The sequence below is a fragment of the Megalobrama amblycephala genome, linkage group LG1 (assembly GCF_018812025.1).
Source record: "Megalobrama amblycephala isolate DHTTF-2021 linkage group LG1, ASM1881202v1, whole genome shotgun sequence".
NCBI classification, from domain to species: domain Eukaryota; kingdom Metazoa; phylum Chordata; class Actinopteri; order Cypriniformes; family Xenocyprididae; genus Megalobrama; species Megalobrama amblycephala.
This window is the reverse complement of record NC_063044.1, coordinates 38,515,186-38,532,166: the sequence shown is the minus strand read 5'-3', so window position 1 is coordinate 38,532,166 and position 16,981 is coordinate 38,515,186. Positions and strand designations below refer to the sequence as shown.

At 39.1% G+C, this 16,981-nt stretch overlaps 1 protein-coding gene across 1 annotated transcript in view; it reads left to right on the top strand.

Annotated features, from left to right (window-relative positions):
- Nucleotides 1-2,371: 2,371 nt before the first annotated feature.
- The window catches only part of olfm2a (olfactomedin 2a), a 99,830-nt gene continuing 85,220 nt past the window's right edge, over nt 2,372-16,981 (top strand). The window contains exon 1 of the mRNA XM_048191965.1: nt 2,372-2,845. Coding sequence (XP_048047922.1) covers nt 2,789-2,845 — 57 coding nt within the window. The 5' untranslated portion in view covers nt 2,372-2,788. The remainder of the gene's footprint in view (nt 2,846-16,981) is intronic.

Here is a 16,981-nt window from a genome sequence, read left to right as displayed (position 1 = left end):
TTTCAAGTCAATTTAACATGAATCAATAACATTTAAACCAGAAACCTGATACAATGGTGTTGAATCAAAATAAATTGTTTAAATAAAGTGGACAGCATCAAAAATTTTTTGAGTGTATTCAACATATCCTAGCTTTTTACAGAATATATTTAGATGTAACCCCCTTTGTAATCGTTAACATTTTCATAAGTAACTGTAATTTAAAGGGTTGGTTCACCCAAAAATGAGAATAATGTCATTAATTACTCACCCTCATGTCGTTTCACACCCGTAAGACCTTCATTCATCTTCAGAACGCAAATTAAGATATTTCTGATGAAATCTGATGGCTCAGTGAGGCCTCCATTGACAGCGATAACACCTTTTTCAATGCCCAGAAAGCTACTAAAGACATATTTAAAACAGATCATATGACTACAGTGGTGCAACCTTAATATTATAAAGAGACAAAAATAGTTTTTGTGCACCAAAAAAACAAAATAATGACTTAATTCAACAATATCTAGTGATAGGCGATTTCAAAACACTGCTTCATGAAGCTTTACGAATCTTTTGATTCGAAAACACTGCTTCATGAAGCTTCAAAGCTTTACAAATCTTTTGATTCAAATCAGTGGTTCAGATTGTGTATTAAACTGCCAAAGTCACATGAAGTATTGAAGTTTCAAAACACTTATGACATAATGAAGCCTCGTTTACTTAAATCATGTGATTTTTGCGCTCCAAACCACTGATTCAAAACAAAAGATTCGTAAAGTTTCTAAGCTTACTGAAGCAGTGTTTTGAATCACTAGATATTGTGGTCGCTATTTTGTTTTGTTTTTTGACAGACAAAAAGTATTTTCGTCACTTTATAATATAAGGGTTGAACCACTGTAGTCACATGAACTGTTTTAAATATGTCTTTAGTAACTTTATGGGCATTGAAAAGGAAGTGTTATTGCTGGCAATAGAGGCCTCACTGAACCATCGGATTTCATCAAATATATCTTAATTTGTGTTCTGAAGATAAACGAAGGTCTTACAGGTGTGGAACGACATGAGGGTGAGTAATTAATGACAGAATTTTCATTTTTGGTTGAACTAACCCTTTATATTACATTTTTTTTTTTTTCTCAGTAACTATAACAGATTACAGTTACATTTATTTTGTAATTAAATTACGTATCTCTGTTACATGTAACTACTTACTCCCCAGCACTGGCAGTAACAAAAGAAATCAAATTAGAAATAAGCTACTGTTTGCATTTGAAGCTGGAAGTTTTACATCCATACTCATTATTTATGTTAACAAATAAATCGGACAAGGCACCAGCAATTTAGTGATATCCCCGCAGTTGTGGTCTTGACCTGTCTTAAATAAAATCCGAGTCCTCTTAGTCTGATACCGAGACGAAACCAAGACCTTCAAAAAATGGTCTTGGGACCGATCTCGAGAAGCCTACTACAACACTAGTGGAAACCATGATACATTTTTTTTTTTTCAGGATTCTTTGATGAACAGAAAGTTCAAAATAACAGCATTTACTCAAAATAGAAATATTTTTTTAATATTATAAAGGTCTTTACAGATCATTTTAATACATCCTTGTTGAAATAAAAGTAGTCTCTTTCCAAAAAAAAAAAAAAAAAACTTTTGAACAGTAGTGTATGTGTATCTCCTGATTTCTGCCCATTAATAATAACAATGTCACATTTAATTGTATAGCACATTTTAAAAACAACAGTAATTCAAAGTGCTTTATATAAAATTGATTAAAAATAATAGTCAGCTATTTCTAAAATATGCTATTGCCCATAGCAACACTGTACAACTGAATGCTCACCCAGGAAACCTACATATCCTAAATATTTTAGTCGTCTCTCCATGGCCTCTACAAGTAAACAAAACAACTTCACCTCAAATTAAATTTTTATGTCCATTTATTTATTTAGTTGTTAAGTAGCCATGTAATAAGTAGGATAATGTGCAGTAAGCTGGTCATTAGCACAAAATAAACTCCTCTAGGGTGATACAAGACTCGGGGTTTATTTAGCAATAATGACCGTCAGACTACGTACATTATCCCTTACTTAGAGACGCTGGTAACTGTCAGCAACTCTCTTTCACATGCAAAGAGCCACTAATACGCTGCTCAAAGTCTAATCCAATCATCAAACCGCCCGTATCATAATGTCACAGCTCTCCTGGGGACATGCATGTCATTTATCCCCATCTCAAAAATCCATTGTTTGTGCAACAGACTGAGCTGTCAACACAAAGCCTCCTCTTTCACCCTCCTCTCTCTCTCTCTCTCTTACACACACACACACTGGACTGGAGCGGCTGCATCTTGAGCAGGGCATTTCTTTGAATCCGCTCCCAGAGCGTCAAAGTGTGCTGCTCCTAGCGTTGGAGCATCGCAAGCACATTAGTCACCTTCCAACCTCTGCAACTGGAGCTCGGTCAGTCGATCCCACTTCAAAAACCCTGCTGAGAGGGAAACTATTCTGCTATACTTCATTTCCCGTGCCCGTTTACAACGCTGACCTCTTGGTGGCGGTCACAAGCGAAAGACAGGGTACTAATCATAAAACACAAGGCGGCTCGTTGTGCCGTGGCACAGTGGGGGTAATCTGCCTCCGTGAGTGGAATAAACCCCAGCGCGTGCCGCCTGTGATGTGGATCGTCGCGCGCTCGACAGAACGCTGACAGAATCCTGCGCGGACTGTTAGGAAAGCAGGCGAGCTCTGAGAACGAAAGTGTCCAAGTGCTGGTGGTGGTCGGAACGCTGTCATTTCGAGAGGAATGCATCTCTTCAGTGCCATGTTCCTGCTGCTAATGTTATCCACTATACCCTGCGAGGTAAGACGCCTTCGTAGCATGCGAAACACCGCTCGTTTTCACCGTCACATGTGTTGTAAATACGCATTGTTTGCGAGATGGCTTCTTTGATTATCAGTTTCGAAACAAGCGCTCTAATTAGCTCATTGGAGGTTAATGGCTGAATCACTGCTTGAATAAATCTCAACTGAGTCTCTCGGCACGCATTTTCTAAGAATCTGGGAACTCTATATTAGGAGGACGACAGCTTGAGGACTGAAAAGTTGCGCAATGAATCACTGTCCTCAACCCTGTACATTTCACAACCAGACTTGTGACTGTTGAAGCGCAGTTCATATTGTTACAGAAGCACTTGTAAGAGCTGTTTTCGTTTGTTCCCCTCGAGTGTAAGATTTCCTCGCGCTGGATGATGAGAACTGAAGTGACAGATGTGAATTGAAGAGATACCTGACCCGGAAATATTCAGGCAAAAATGCGAAAATTTCACACGGTAGTTGAGTGTGAATTTTTCAACTACTGTTCTTTTAGTCGGTGTTCTTTAAATGTCAGCTATCAGTAGCCAATTTGAACACTTGTAATTGCGTAAAAGACGCGTTTATTAACGCAACTGTAAATTAGGGCCTGATTGGTCAGAACCATGGACAGCGATCAGGCGTTTGTGATTGGCTGAAATAGCCTCGGACATTTTCGCACTCTTTGTTTTTACGGGAATTATTACGTGTGTCACAACACGAGACAACTTCATAAAAGCTGATTTAAATAGCAGTTAAATTAGTCAATATTTAATTTGAGGTTTTATTTTGCAATAAAGCGCAATAGGAGGGGAGACTGGAAAGGGGAAGAGTTATAACACCATCAATTTAACCAACTGGAAATTATGCTGCCTTCATGTGCTCTCTGAATTAATGTAAAGTTTCCTAGGTAAAAATTGCACATGAACACCCTCCCATATCGAGCTTGTAATCACGACTTCAGAAGTGGGAATTACCAAATTTCCGACAGCACGTGAAGGCATTAGATACAGGGGTGACATCAATAAAATACATGACCACTCTTTAGAGATGCTGTCGGCTATGTGTAAAAATATAAAGGATTTCCAGGACAAAACCCATTTTGATGTGAGAAAGAAAGATTTCTTTGTTGTAATTTGCTTTGAAATCATGCAAATGGATGTTAAATGACAGAACATGTCTCATCCGACTGAACAGACGGGGCGGTTGTACTGTAAAATTTTCTAGTGCACTTCTGCTGCATTTGCCACAATTTTGAGAGTGACTAACGCACGCACACACACACACACACACACACACACACACACACACACACACACACACACACACACACACACAGACACAATGTTATGTTGGTAGCCTATTTTTATTTCATTTTATTTCTTACTTTGGTCTTACATGTTTCCTGTGTGTTTAACATTTTGAATTAGATTGTTTCAAATGAAATTAAGGTGGTGAGATGAATGGGTTAGGGGTTGGGTAATAATTATTCAGAACAAGTAAATTTGATTACCACAATGCACTGTAAAAAAGTAATACGCTCTATCTACTCAATAAAATTGTAGCAACAGATTACAAGCAATATTATTAATTAAATTCAATATATAAAAATTGAGTTAGAATTAAATCAAATGAATTCCTTAAAAGTCAACCATTTAAAATGTGTAAAATTAGCAAACACCATTACAAAAACCCACAAACTGACATAAAAAGCAAAGAGTCAAACTGTCCAACTAAATGAAACACCGATCACCATAATAGTGACCAAACATTTTCAATAAAATCAACATCTCTTTCAAAATCAACATTCTCTTTCCTTCAGTGACTCTGCTTGTTATCATCAGGTGTATTCAATGTTCAAGAGTTCTTAATTCATCTTTGACATCTGTCTGTTATTCAGATATTTTTGTTTAAATTTTACTCCCGTTAAATGGTTGACATCTAAGGAATTAATTTGATTAATTCTGACTCATTTCTATTTGTTTAATTTACTTAATATTGCTTGTAATCGGTTGCCAAAATTTTATGGAGTAGATATAGCGTATTACTTTTTACAGTGGCGTTCATGTACCAAATTTAAAATGTCCATGTTTTCTGTTGATGCAACCCACCCAGGTACTGAGGTGGATGTAATATTGTCACTCTTTGTACTTGACACTGGTTTATACATATTATTATTATTATTATTATCTTCTAGAATCTAGAAGATACTAAGCTGTAGAAAAATGAATTTGAGAATAATTCTACTAAAGTTTGAGGCAAAAAAAAACAGCTGTCATGTTTTTATATTCATATATTTTATTTTATAATTTTTTTTTTTTTTTTTTGTTGAAAATTTTAAGAACTATTTCATTATTGCATGCTATTTTAATAACATTTTAATGTTTTTGTGAGTAAAAATGAATTCGAATAAAACCCAAGAGCATGTGACTTCCCGCTATGTGGCATAATTACAGACTGGAGATGATGCATTTGATTAGATGTAACCTGTGTGCTCTATAAAACAGTATGTTAAGCAGTCTGCGAATGATTTTAATATTAGAGGAAAGGAAATGATACGGTACAAGATGTGTGCACAGTTTGCAAATTTGCCTGTGCCGCTGTCCCAGACATACATTAGGATATGTAAATGAGAACGCATCAGTGAAAGATATGAGAGTCTTGTAGGCATGCGTAGGAATGTATATTTCCATTTCTTCACCACAAACCTCTCATAATTGGCCCTAGGGGACAATTTGTTGTAAGTGTTTGCATTAAATATTAAATGGAGAAGAGAAAAAATGGCAACACCCATCTCCCTGATGTAGCAATGTAGACATAAAAAATTGATGAATTCTTCTGGTGTGTCTCTATCCTGGTAGGAATACTTCACATGGGATGCAAAGAAACATCCACATCCAATGTGTGTAGCCATACACACATTCAAACCTTCATACTAACACTGAACACACTCATGCAAACCATGAAATATACAACATGTTTTAATGAGACAGATGCTCACAACGTGTGTTTGTTAAGTACCCATAATGCCCTGGGGCCATGACAACCAGTGATATAGATGGACGCCTACTTGACCTTGGCAATTCTCTTTTTATGATGGGGCTGCATCGCTTGCATACTTAACACACTTCACACGCTTTCTCACTGTGTGTACGTCTGTGCATTTGTGTGAATGTCCATATGTATGTGTATTGTGTCCATTGTGTCCTTAAATAAGGACAAACGGAGGATGAAATTCTATTTAGGCCATAAAACTGGATGAAACCGGGTTTAATTAGGCTCTGGGAAAATGTCGAGTTTAAAGCAGAATGCAAATTAGCAACAATAACAGTTTAAGGAATTAAAAGCTCGTTTTGTTCTCAGCTCTCTGCGCTGATTCTCTCAATAATCATTAACTCAAATCTGCGCACACCTTTATTGTTACACTGGATGTAAATGACATTTTTGTTTTTATTTCCCAAGCATGTAGTACATTGTATTATTTATAGTCACTGTGTGGTAAACAGTTTATGTCTGTATCAACAGATGTACGTTTATTGGGGTCTCATCTTCTTAATTAGTTTTGAGTGGCTGCTTGCAGTTGGGTTTGGACATCTATTGACTGCTATCATTAGCACAGTTCAAAGCGGGAGCTACTGCTAGGCGCTAAGATACAGAAGAAAGCATGAATCTTAAAGGGATAGTTCACCCAAAAATGAAAATTATCCCATAATTTAGTCATCCTCAAGCCATCCTAGTTGACACCCAGCAATGGAGTTTGGTCCTCTGTAGAGGACATTATATTTTAGCACATTTCTCTGAGACCTTATATGTCAGTTTTAAGTCTGGATGTCTTGTAAAGAGCACATTCAGGGCTTTTCAGTGATGCCAAATCTTTCCATGACCACTCCCTTTCCTTGGTCTTTAAAATGTCTGACATTAATTTAGTGATCAAATTTAACACCCTCATGGAAATATGATATTTTGTAATTACCATTTAAATCTGTCTAATTTTCAAAATGTTTGTCATAAATCAACATCTCAGGAAAATGGGGTTTCAAATAAAAAAAAAATATGACTTTCTGTTACAAAACAGGCCATTGATTTCATACATGTCCTCTGTAGAGGACACCAGGATTTAAAGCATGTTTATTACGCATTTTGGGAGACACAACAAGTGAATAGGGAAAGAAATTATATATCAATATTCCTATGAAATATTAGATATTATTATAAAATTCTTGCCAATTATTACTCCAGTTATTATACTTCTTTTTTCATTACATATTGCCCCAAAACACATGAATATGCAAATTAGATACAGTGTATAGATACATTGTATATAATAGGAAAACACATTTATGGCCATTTTATGGATAAAGCAAAATGGTATATCAAATTATTCTGTTATATCTTTCATGACATAGTTGAGAATCATCCTTATACAAAGTTTGGTATAAAAAAATCCTGAAACCTAAAAATCCCATTGTTTTGCCTTTTCATGTTTATTCATGTCTTATTTTAGAGTCCTGGTGTCCTCTACAGAAAATTCAAAACAATGCAATGAAAAAAATACTAAATTCACAAAACTTTTTTTTTTCTGGTAGTCAGGAGGATATGGCTTTTTTCTTTCAGCCAAATGCAATCGGAGTTATATTAAAAATATCCTGCTTCTTCCAAGCTTTATAATGAGAGTGAATGGTGCCATTTTTTATTAAAGCCCAAAAAGCACATCCATCCATCATAAAAGTACTCCATATGGCTCCAGGGGGTTTAATAAAGGCCTTCTGAAGTGAAGTGATGGATTTTTGTTAGAAAAATATCCATAATTATAAGGTTATAAACTGTAATCACTAGCTTACGGTAACGTCCGTTCGTGCATTCACGAGAGAGTCGAGTTCCAGCGTATGACGAAGGATGTAGGAGTAGCGTAAGCTTATGTGCGAGTAGACGCCTCTCGTTGTTCAAACAAATAGGGCTAGGCATCAAACTCAAGCTCCTCCGACATTTCTCTTTAAAATTTCTCATTTTGTACTTCTAATTCATGACCGGGGTTTTGTTTTGCTCTATCCTCTGCACTTCTGCGTTCGTCAATATGTCATGCGCCGGGTCAGAGGTCACTCTTCCACCAGAAATCGACTTGCTCTTACCAGAAGCTAGATATTATAGTTTATAAAGTTTTAAATACGGATATTTTTCTTACAAAAACACATCGCTTGGTTTCAGAAGGCCTTTATTAACCCCCTGGAGCCGTATGGATTACTTTTATGTTGGATGGATGTGCTTTTTTGGGCTTCAAAATCTCGGGTACCATTCACTCCCCTTATAAAGCTTGGAAGAGCCAGGATATTTTTTAATATATCTCTGATAGTGTTTGGCTGAAAGAAGAAAGTAATATACACCTAGGATGGCTTGAGGGTGAGTAAATTATGGGATAATTTTCTATCCCTTTAAAGAAACTTTGATTAGTTTATTAAATCTATGCGTTCAAGTATAAATTACATACTGTATACGATGACAGCAACGAGCGCCGCGGTCGCACAATGACAGACATTAGCCACAAATCTGCTCGCAATCAACATCTTCATCAAATGTAATTAGCCAGTGCTTTAGAGGCAAACACGCTAGCTCAGATATGCAGCTCAAGGGCCCCACTGGATGTGTCTGATCATTCCTTGCTTTAATGGCATCACAGAGCTGTCAGGAGAGCATCGGATATCTCCTTCCAGCTGGAAGGCAGAGTGCTTCCATTTGAAGCCGTCCATCAATGAAGTTATCATTTTTTATTTTTAAAAAGGAACTATATGGGAGGCTTGGTGACCACACTTTTCTAGCCGCCAGAGACGCTGAGATGCGGAGCCGCCACTTTTAGCATGTGAATTGAGAGGGTTGTCTGTTTACTCACTATTTAGCCCTATTATATCAAACTCTCTGCGGGGGAGAGGTGCTAATTGGTTGCGACTGTGAGACAAAACCCTCATAAGTTGATCAAAATCTGTTTGCAGCCCATTTTTTCCCTTCGATTTGTAAATACACTGGAGACGTGCATCAACAGCAAATAGCTGCAATTGTTTAATAAGAATGTTTAAACGCACAGGCCTTTGAGAAACAGAGAAGCCGCCCAGCTGGGGTGAAGTGAAATAATGTGCTTTAGACCTGCTGTTCGCTAGAAACTCTCGGTTGTACTTTGGAATTCAGTCGTTCAATTGCAGTAGTTTAATAATAAGCTCAGTAGAAACCGGCTGCCGCAGTCTTGAGATTTTATTAAGAGGGAAATATGAGATAAAATGAATAATGTCAGTTAAGCTGGAAGCCAGATGGAATTTCTGCACTTCTTGTAAGAGTTATTAGTCACGCGGGGTCAAGCGAAGCTTCCCCTGAATAGGTGTCTTTTAATTTACAGCTGGTAAAACCATGAATTTTTATCTTGGCCTATGTTGTGGGCTTGTGAAATAGCATCCAAGCAGGGATCTATTCGAATAAGCAACTGGTGGTAGCATGATCCAGCCAGATTTGGTCAGGATGGAGTGTTTGCGTGGCACTGGACCAGAGCGGCCTGGATGCGAGCAGCTGCCCGGAGAGTATCACTACTTTCGGTGCACATCCAGGCTAAAGAAAGCTTTGCAGTGAAAGCCCATTCTCTGAATTATGAATGGTGCAGTCCAAGTCAGTTCGTCTTGCCCACCAGCTAAAAGGCCTATTATACACCCATTTGATCAGATGTGAGATAATGTGTGTGAACCTATTAGGCCTACTTTCTAAAGTTAGCTTGGCAATGAAAATGGCCTCATAGTGGATTTTGGCGGCTGAGAGACTAATAAATATCGGAAGCGGTGACGGTGCTTTTGGACGGTGGTCAAAAGGGGGCAGTGATGTGCACAAAGCATCAGTTGCCTTTGAGATCAAGGACATTTAGGCAGGTCGGACAGGATGTGCTCTGCCAGCCATCAGTCCGACTTCCAAATGGGGAATTAGATAAATGAAAAGGCCCAGGACCAGCGGCATAAATCTCTCCACCAGAACTCCAAGCACGAACAAAAGCGGCCAGCAGACCCACAGCTGCTCTCCATTTCACTAACACCAAAGGCTGTCATTCTCAGTCTCCTGCATGGTTTCCCACTGAAGCTAAGCAGAATTGAGTCTGGCGTCTACCTGGATGGGAGACCTCTTGGGGAAAAGATTGCTGGTGGAAGAGGTGCTGGTGGTACCTGGTGGTCTGTGTTAGTCTTAAAGGGTTAGTTCACACAAAAATTTAATTTCTGTCATTAATTACTCACCCTCATGTTGTTTCACACCCGTAAGACCTTCGTTCATCTTCAGAACACAAATGAAAAAAACCAAAAATAACGACTTTATTCCACAATATCTAGTGATGGGCGATTTCAAAACACTGCTTCATGAAGCTTCAAAGCTTTACGAATCTTTTGTTTCGAATCAGTGGTTTGGATCGCGTATCAAACTGCCAAAGTCATGCCCCCCAGTGGTGAACCTTTGAAATTTCGAATCACGTAACAAAGCCTCGTTTACTGAAATCATGTGACTTTGGCGCTCCGAATCCCTGATTCGAAACAAAAGATTCGTAAAGCTTCATGAAGCAGCGTTTTGAAATCGCCCATAACTAGATATTGTCATAAAGTCATTATTTTGTTTTTGCACACAAAAAGTATTCTCGTCGCTTCATAAGATTAAGGTTGAACCACGCTGACTATTTTAACAATGACTTTAGTACCTTTCTGGACCTTGAAAGTGGTGGTTAACCCTTAAATGCATACCTACCCTTAAATGCATACCTACCCTATGTCATTCACTACCCTCCTCCTCGTTCATTTTTTAAAGTTAGACATCAACCTTTTTGGTATTCCTCAATCAATTCATTATAAAGAATATAACAAGAAACAAATCATAAAATGATAAAAGAATGCCTATTTTTGTATTAATTTTTTTGTAAAAATTGTATAGGGTCGCTAACGACCCGAGGCGTGTATGAGTGTATGTATATTTTTTCTGCAGAACAATAATTGAATGTTAGAGGACGGAATAAGTGCAATTCACCTTTATTCCACAAGGTGGCAATGTCTGATACACAATGCTGAAGTTACGACTCATTCAGACAGAAAACGAATTAATAAGAAAAACATGAAATGGCTCAGCGATTTACTGCAGAGCAAATACTGAACGCAGTCAAATATGACTGTAACTGTTACAGGATGAATCTGGTGAAGCTGTTAGCGATCGAAATATTGATTTTGAAGATGTTGAAAATTATATAGTTTTGAGAATACGTTTGAGATCGCGAATGAGCTCATATTCGTGGCCTCAAACATAAAACTAGCCCATTATTTGCTGAATTTACTGGGAAATTAGCGCTGACGAGGACAGTGATGATGGCATAAAACATCTGCTCAAACTGAACCCTTTCAAGCTCCAAAGGTAACAAAATATGCTTTATTTTATTCTTCTGTAATTGTTACTCTAATATCAGAGGAGTTTTATATTATCGCGACAGGTAGAGATCCTTCCGTGTTAGATATAGATCTGGGTCGATAAAGACCCGAATATGTAAGAATGATTGGCGAAACAGTCATGCATTTAAGTGTTAAATTGCTGTCTATGGACGAATCAAAGAGCTCTCAGATTTCATCGAAAATATCTTAATTTGTGTTCCGAAGATGAACAAAGGTCTTACGGGTTTGGAATGACATGAGGGTGAGTCATTAATGACTGAATTTTCATTATTGGGTGAACTAACCCTTTAAGGTATAATTCCCTTGTATGCGTTCCACTCCAGCTTACTGTCTGTGTGATGTAATTCTCATCATCAGTACAGTCTGCTAATGTCCGCACACACTATCGATGTCCAGCCAGGCTTTTTTTTTGTTCGCATGAACAACAGCTCATTTGTGAGTGATTTGAGCACTTGAAAAGGTAGCATACACTTGGCAAATGTGCCTATCCACGCTCACGGTCAAAGGAGTGTACTTTGAAAGGCTTGCATGCTAATTGTGTGCGAGATGGAGCGGAACGTGGAAAATGAAGTATACTGTACCTGAGCCTTAATGCCCCAAAATGATGATGGGGACATCATACTATAAAAGGCACTGCCCTTCATGTGAAATGTTAACCTGTCATGACTCGCTGTGGTCATTAAACATCCCAGGGTGTTTTTAGGGGTGTAATCCCGTTTAAATTTGCCCATTGTCCTCTATTAAAGGTTGACCAGATGTTCCCTTTTTCTGTGTACAGTTCCTGTTTTTGTTGAGCTGTTCCTGGAAATGTCCCTGTTTTTTTTTTACTGTGTATGCAAAACAGCCCACAAACTGAAATATATACAGTGTGAAATTTTTCAGTTTTAGAAAAAAGAATGAAAAACAGAAGGCAATTAAAACCTATCAACCAGGCCATTAGCGGCCTGTCAAGATGCTATGCTAACAGGGGCACAGCAAGGACATACAGTAAGATAATATATCAATTGTTAAAAAAAGACCTCATAATTATTACTTACCAGTGTCAGCTTCTCTGTAGTTTACTGCATTAGAACAATGCAATAAATAATTTTCATGATAAATTAATTTATTAATTCGTTATTCGAATTATTTCAGTTTCAAGTCTGGCGGTCGGCAGGCAGCCAGTATTAGGCCGTCCAGTGTCTGTCAGCCTAGTTTTTGTGGTGTTTCCCTCACTGTTGGCACTAGTTGTACCCTCATCAGCAGCTTTTCGTTGCTGAGAGAGATCACTCTGATTGGCTGTTTAACAAACCTGTACATGAAGAGAAAAACACAAATAACAGCAAGCGAACAACAAAGTCAAGAGGGCGCATGCAAAAGGTTGTTCTCATTTTTCATCTGAGCAATCATATTTTCATGGCCATCTGTACTGAAGAAAGTTAAGCGCGATTTGTGTGAAAATGGTTTGCATATCCACAGTCCTAGCTCTTCCGGTTTCCATGCTTGAATAATGAATACAGAATACTGCCACCTGCTGCATCCGAAAACGTAGTCAGCTGACTCACTGCCTTATAGGCATTGACTTTGCAAGCAGCGTTTGTGCACGAAGGCACTTCACGAAACTGATTTCGGACAGTTTAATGATCTACAGCACAATAGAACGAGCTCTAGTGAGAACCAAACAAATATTTAATTACTACAGTAATTTCTCGCTAGAAATGGCATCAGAAATGGAAAACGTTGGTCAAAAATGTTTGTTTACACACAAACTGACCAGAAACCGCAACTTTCAGACGGCATCTTTTCTTTTAGGATTGGATTGTGGGATATCATAGGTAGCGAAGGATACATCTATGCTGCCTTCAAAAATCAATCAGATGAAAGTATCTCAGGAGGTACAGTATCTCAGAAAACGAGTTGACACCCAAACCCGCCTCCCCTCACTTACTTGTTTCATTTGCTCTGGATGAATATTGTTGTTGTTATTTTGAATTTCGTTGGATTGCGTGTATTGCGCATAATTTCACTCAATCCCGCAGATTTTGTGCTTGCTCCCAAAGTGCGCACACATAAAGCCGCCTCTCAGTACTAAATTGAGTTCTTTTTTGCTGCTTATTGAGCTCAAACAGTCAAATACACAAAATAATGTCAAAATGCCAGTCTTGGCGAGTATTCACGTAAACACAGTCAGTTATGTTTTAAGAGAACATAAACAGTTGAGAAAGAAAACACACAAGTAACAGTAAAATAATATACCTGCTGCCCAATTAATAGATGATATTAAAAAATATCTATATGCCAGTTTTTCCCCATGGTGTCAGTGTCAAAATTGTGGCCAGTAAGCTGAGTGGCTAGTAACTTTCGGAAACCAATAGCCACAGTGGCTGATGAACAAAAAAGTTCATGTCAAGCAAGCCCTGTTTATCGATATCGAATAATATGGAAAAAATATTGTGTTAATATTTTTGGCCGTTGCATAGCCCTTCACACAACCCCTTGTAATTCATAATCAGATGACTACTGAGTTAGTAATGTCAAAGGTTTTGATTTCCGAAAATGTTCAAATTATTCACATTTACTATATAAATATAAAAAAACTACTAACTAATGCAACATGACCTTTCCTTTGTCTCGTGAGTGTGTGCGTTTTTGCTTATGTATGTGAGGGCACACCTTAGCCACGCAACAATCACAATGGCAGGTGGACAGAGAAAATTATGTTAATATTTTCATATGCGACACATGCGGGGGCGTCTGCTCATAATGATACTATAGTTGACATCATAATAATGTCACGGGCAGCGTATGAGCGGCACTAACAAGCAATGAGAAATGAATAAGCCTCCTCCCATCGCCCACCTTCAAGTGTTCCCATTAACATTCAATTGTAACGCATTACAATCAGGGAGTGTGCGCGGATGCAGGGCTAGATGAGGCGATTGAATAGCACAGCCTACACTGTGAGAGGTGGCTGATTAGGACCCACTGATGAGCCTGTATTGTGTGTGGCACAGCGGAGGGGTCGAATGTGGGCAGAAAGCGTGCATGCATGTGCACTAGTCCATGTGTTTGCATGTCTGGTGTGAGCAGAGATGCTACTGCTCTGTGACCGTTGTGGTGTTTGTGCGTTGTCTGCTGGAAAGAGGAACAAGAGAAGTGTGAGATTAGATTCTAGGTTTTGTAGCTCACATGACAGTCGTGCAAATACCTGCTGCTCTCAATATTTATTTATTTATCCACATAAGAGGAGGCTCACAATATGTGTTGACACTTCTGTGGGTCCTCTCAAACACACAGGTCTTGACTATCGGCACAGAGCTGTTAAGTTTGTAGCTGTAAAACTACATAATGTCAGCGTTTTTAGCATAAAAAAGCTCTACATTTTGTGCATTAAAAGGTTTCAAACATTATACACCAATCAGGCATAACATTATGAGCACTGACAGGTGAAGTGAATAACACTGATTATCTCTTCATCACGGCACCTGTTAGTGGGTGGGATATATTTGGTAGCAAGTGAACATTTTGTCCTCAAAGTTGATGTGTTAGAAACAGGAAAAATGGGCAAGCGTAAGGATTTGAGCGAGTTTGACAAGGACCAAATTGTGATGGCTAGACGACTGGGTCAGAGCATCTCCAAAACTGCAGCTCTTGTGGGGTGTTCCTGGTCTGCAGTGGTCAGTGTCTATCAAAAGTGGTCCAAGGAAGGAACAGTGGTGAACCGGTGACAGGGTCATGGGCGGTCAAGACTCATTGATGCACGTGGGGAGTGAAGGGCGGCCCGTGTGGTCCGATCCAACGAGACGAGCTACTGTAGCTCAAATTGCTCAAGAAGTTAATGCTGATTTGATAAGGTGTCAGAATACACAGTGCATCACAGTTTGTTGCGTATGGGGCTGCATAGCAGCAGACCATTCAGGGTGCCCATGCTGACCCCCGTCCACCACCGAAAGTGCCAACAGTGGGCACATGAGCATCAGAACTGGACCACGGAGCAATGGAAGAAGGTGGCTTGGTCTGATGAATCACGTTTTCTTTTACATCAAGTGGATGGTCAGGTGTGTGTGCGGTGCTTACCTGGGGAACACATGGCACCAGGATGCACTATGGGAAGAAGGCAAGCCAGCGGAGGCAGTGTGATGCTTTGGGCAATGTTCTGCTGGGAAACCTTGGGTCCTGCCATCCATGTGGATGTTACTTTGACACGTACCACCTACCCAAGCATTGTACCATGTACACCCTTTCATGGAAACGGTATTCCCTGGTGACTGTGGCCTCTTTCAGCAGGATAATGCGCCCTGCCACAAAGCAAAAATAGTTCAGGAATGGTTTGAGGAGCACAACAACGAGTTTGAGGTGTTGATTTGGCCTCCAAATTCCCCAGATCTCAATCCAATCGAGCATTTGTGGGATGTGCTGAACAAACAAGTCCGATCCATGGAGGCTCCACCTCACAACTTACAGGACTTAAAGGATCTGCTGCTAACATCTTGGTGCAGATACCACAGCACACCTTCAGGGGTCTAGTGGAGTCCATGCCTCGCTGGTATAGTCTGCTTTGGCAGCAAAAGGCGGACCAACACAATATTAGTAACTAGGAAGGTGGTCATAATGTTATGCCTGATCGGTATATAGGTGAATTCATGTTGATTGGGACACTTTTTACCATTCAGATGACTGGGAAAAAGTGTCCCAATCAACCTGAATTCACTCCAATATATAAACAATTAATCAATCTGTTTCCATTTCAGTTTTATCTATTATTGTTGCAGCCCTACTTGCTACAAAGAGTCTCCCAAAGATTTAATTCAATGAATCTTAGAAGATCTGGCAAATTTCGTGTTTAGTTTTTCCTTGGAACTGACAACACAGTTTTGTTTGCTGGTGAACAAATAAAAACATTAGGGGGAAAAAACATAAAGCCAGCTAATAAGATTAAAACTTCCCATTCTGTGTACAATATTGCAACCATTTAACTAATGGATTCAGTATTTTTCCGTTACTAATTATGGTTAATTACAGAGTTTTCCCTCATGATGTTTCATTTGTGTGTGATTGTACCTTTTGCGGTAAGAAGTGGCAAACCTAAAAAGTTGAAAAAAGGCACTCAGAAGCTGTTAGTGATGTTTTTGTGAACATTTGAACATCTGCTTGATGTTTCCTTTACAGGTGTAGCAGCATTGCAGCAGTGTGTTTGGCTTAATTTGCTAACAGTCAGCTTCTAAGCGCTGGTTCAGACCAAACCAACGGACTAGACAGTAAAAATGTTCCAAATGTTTCTACCTGAAAGCATGTTTGTCCTGGTGTGACACCACACTTCAGCATGGATCGAGGGAACAGTGGCCTAAGCTGACCACACCAGGTGTCCTGGCTGAGCTTTTATAGGCCTCTAGGTGCCATTGTAAATTTCAAAAAGTGCAGATGTACGTGTTCGAATGTCTTGCGGCCTAATGGAGTACCAGACTTCGCGTCCTTAGATGACAGCTTGAGCGAAGGGTCTGTTTGCATGTCATTCCCCAGGCGAGACCCCGAGGCTCATCTCTGCAGCAGAAGGCTGTAACATTAAAGCGGTACAACTCAATCCGATCCCAAATATCTGTCACTTTCCTTTAACGGCCAAAATAAAAAGCCACGGGACTGTGTGCAAGAAAAAAAAAACACAGCATGGTCGGGTTGACATTATTAAATTACGTTTAGTACAGCTGGTACATGAAATTCTTCTT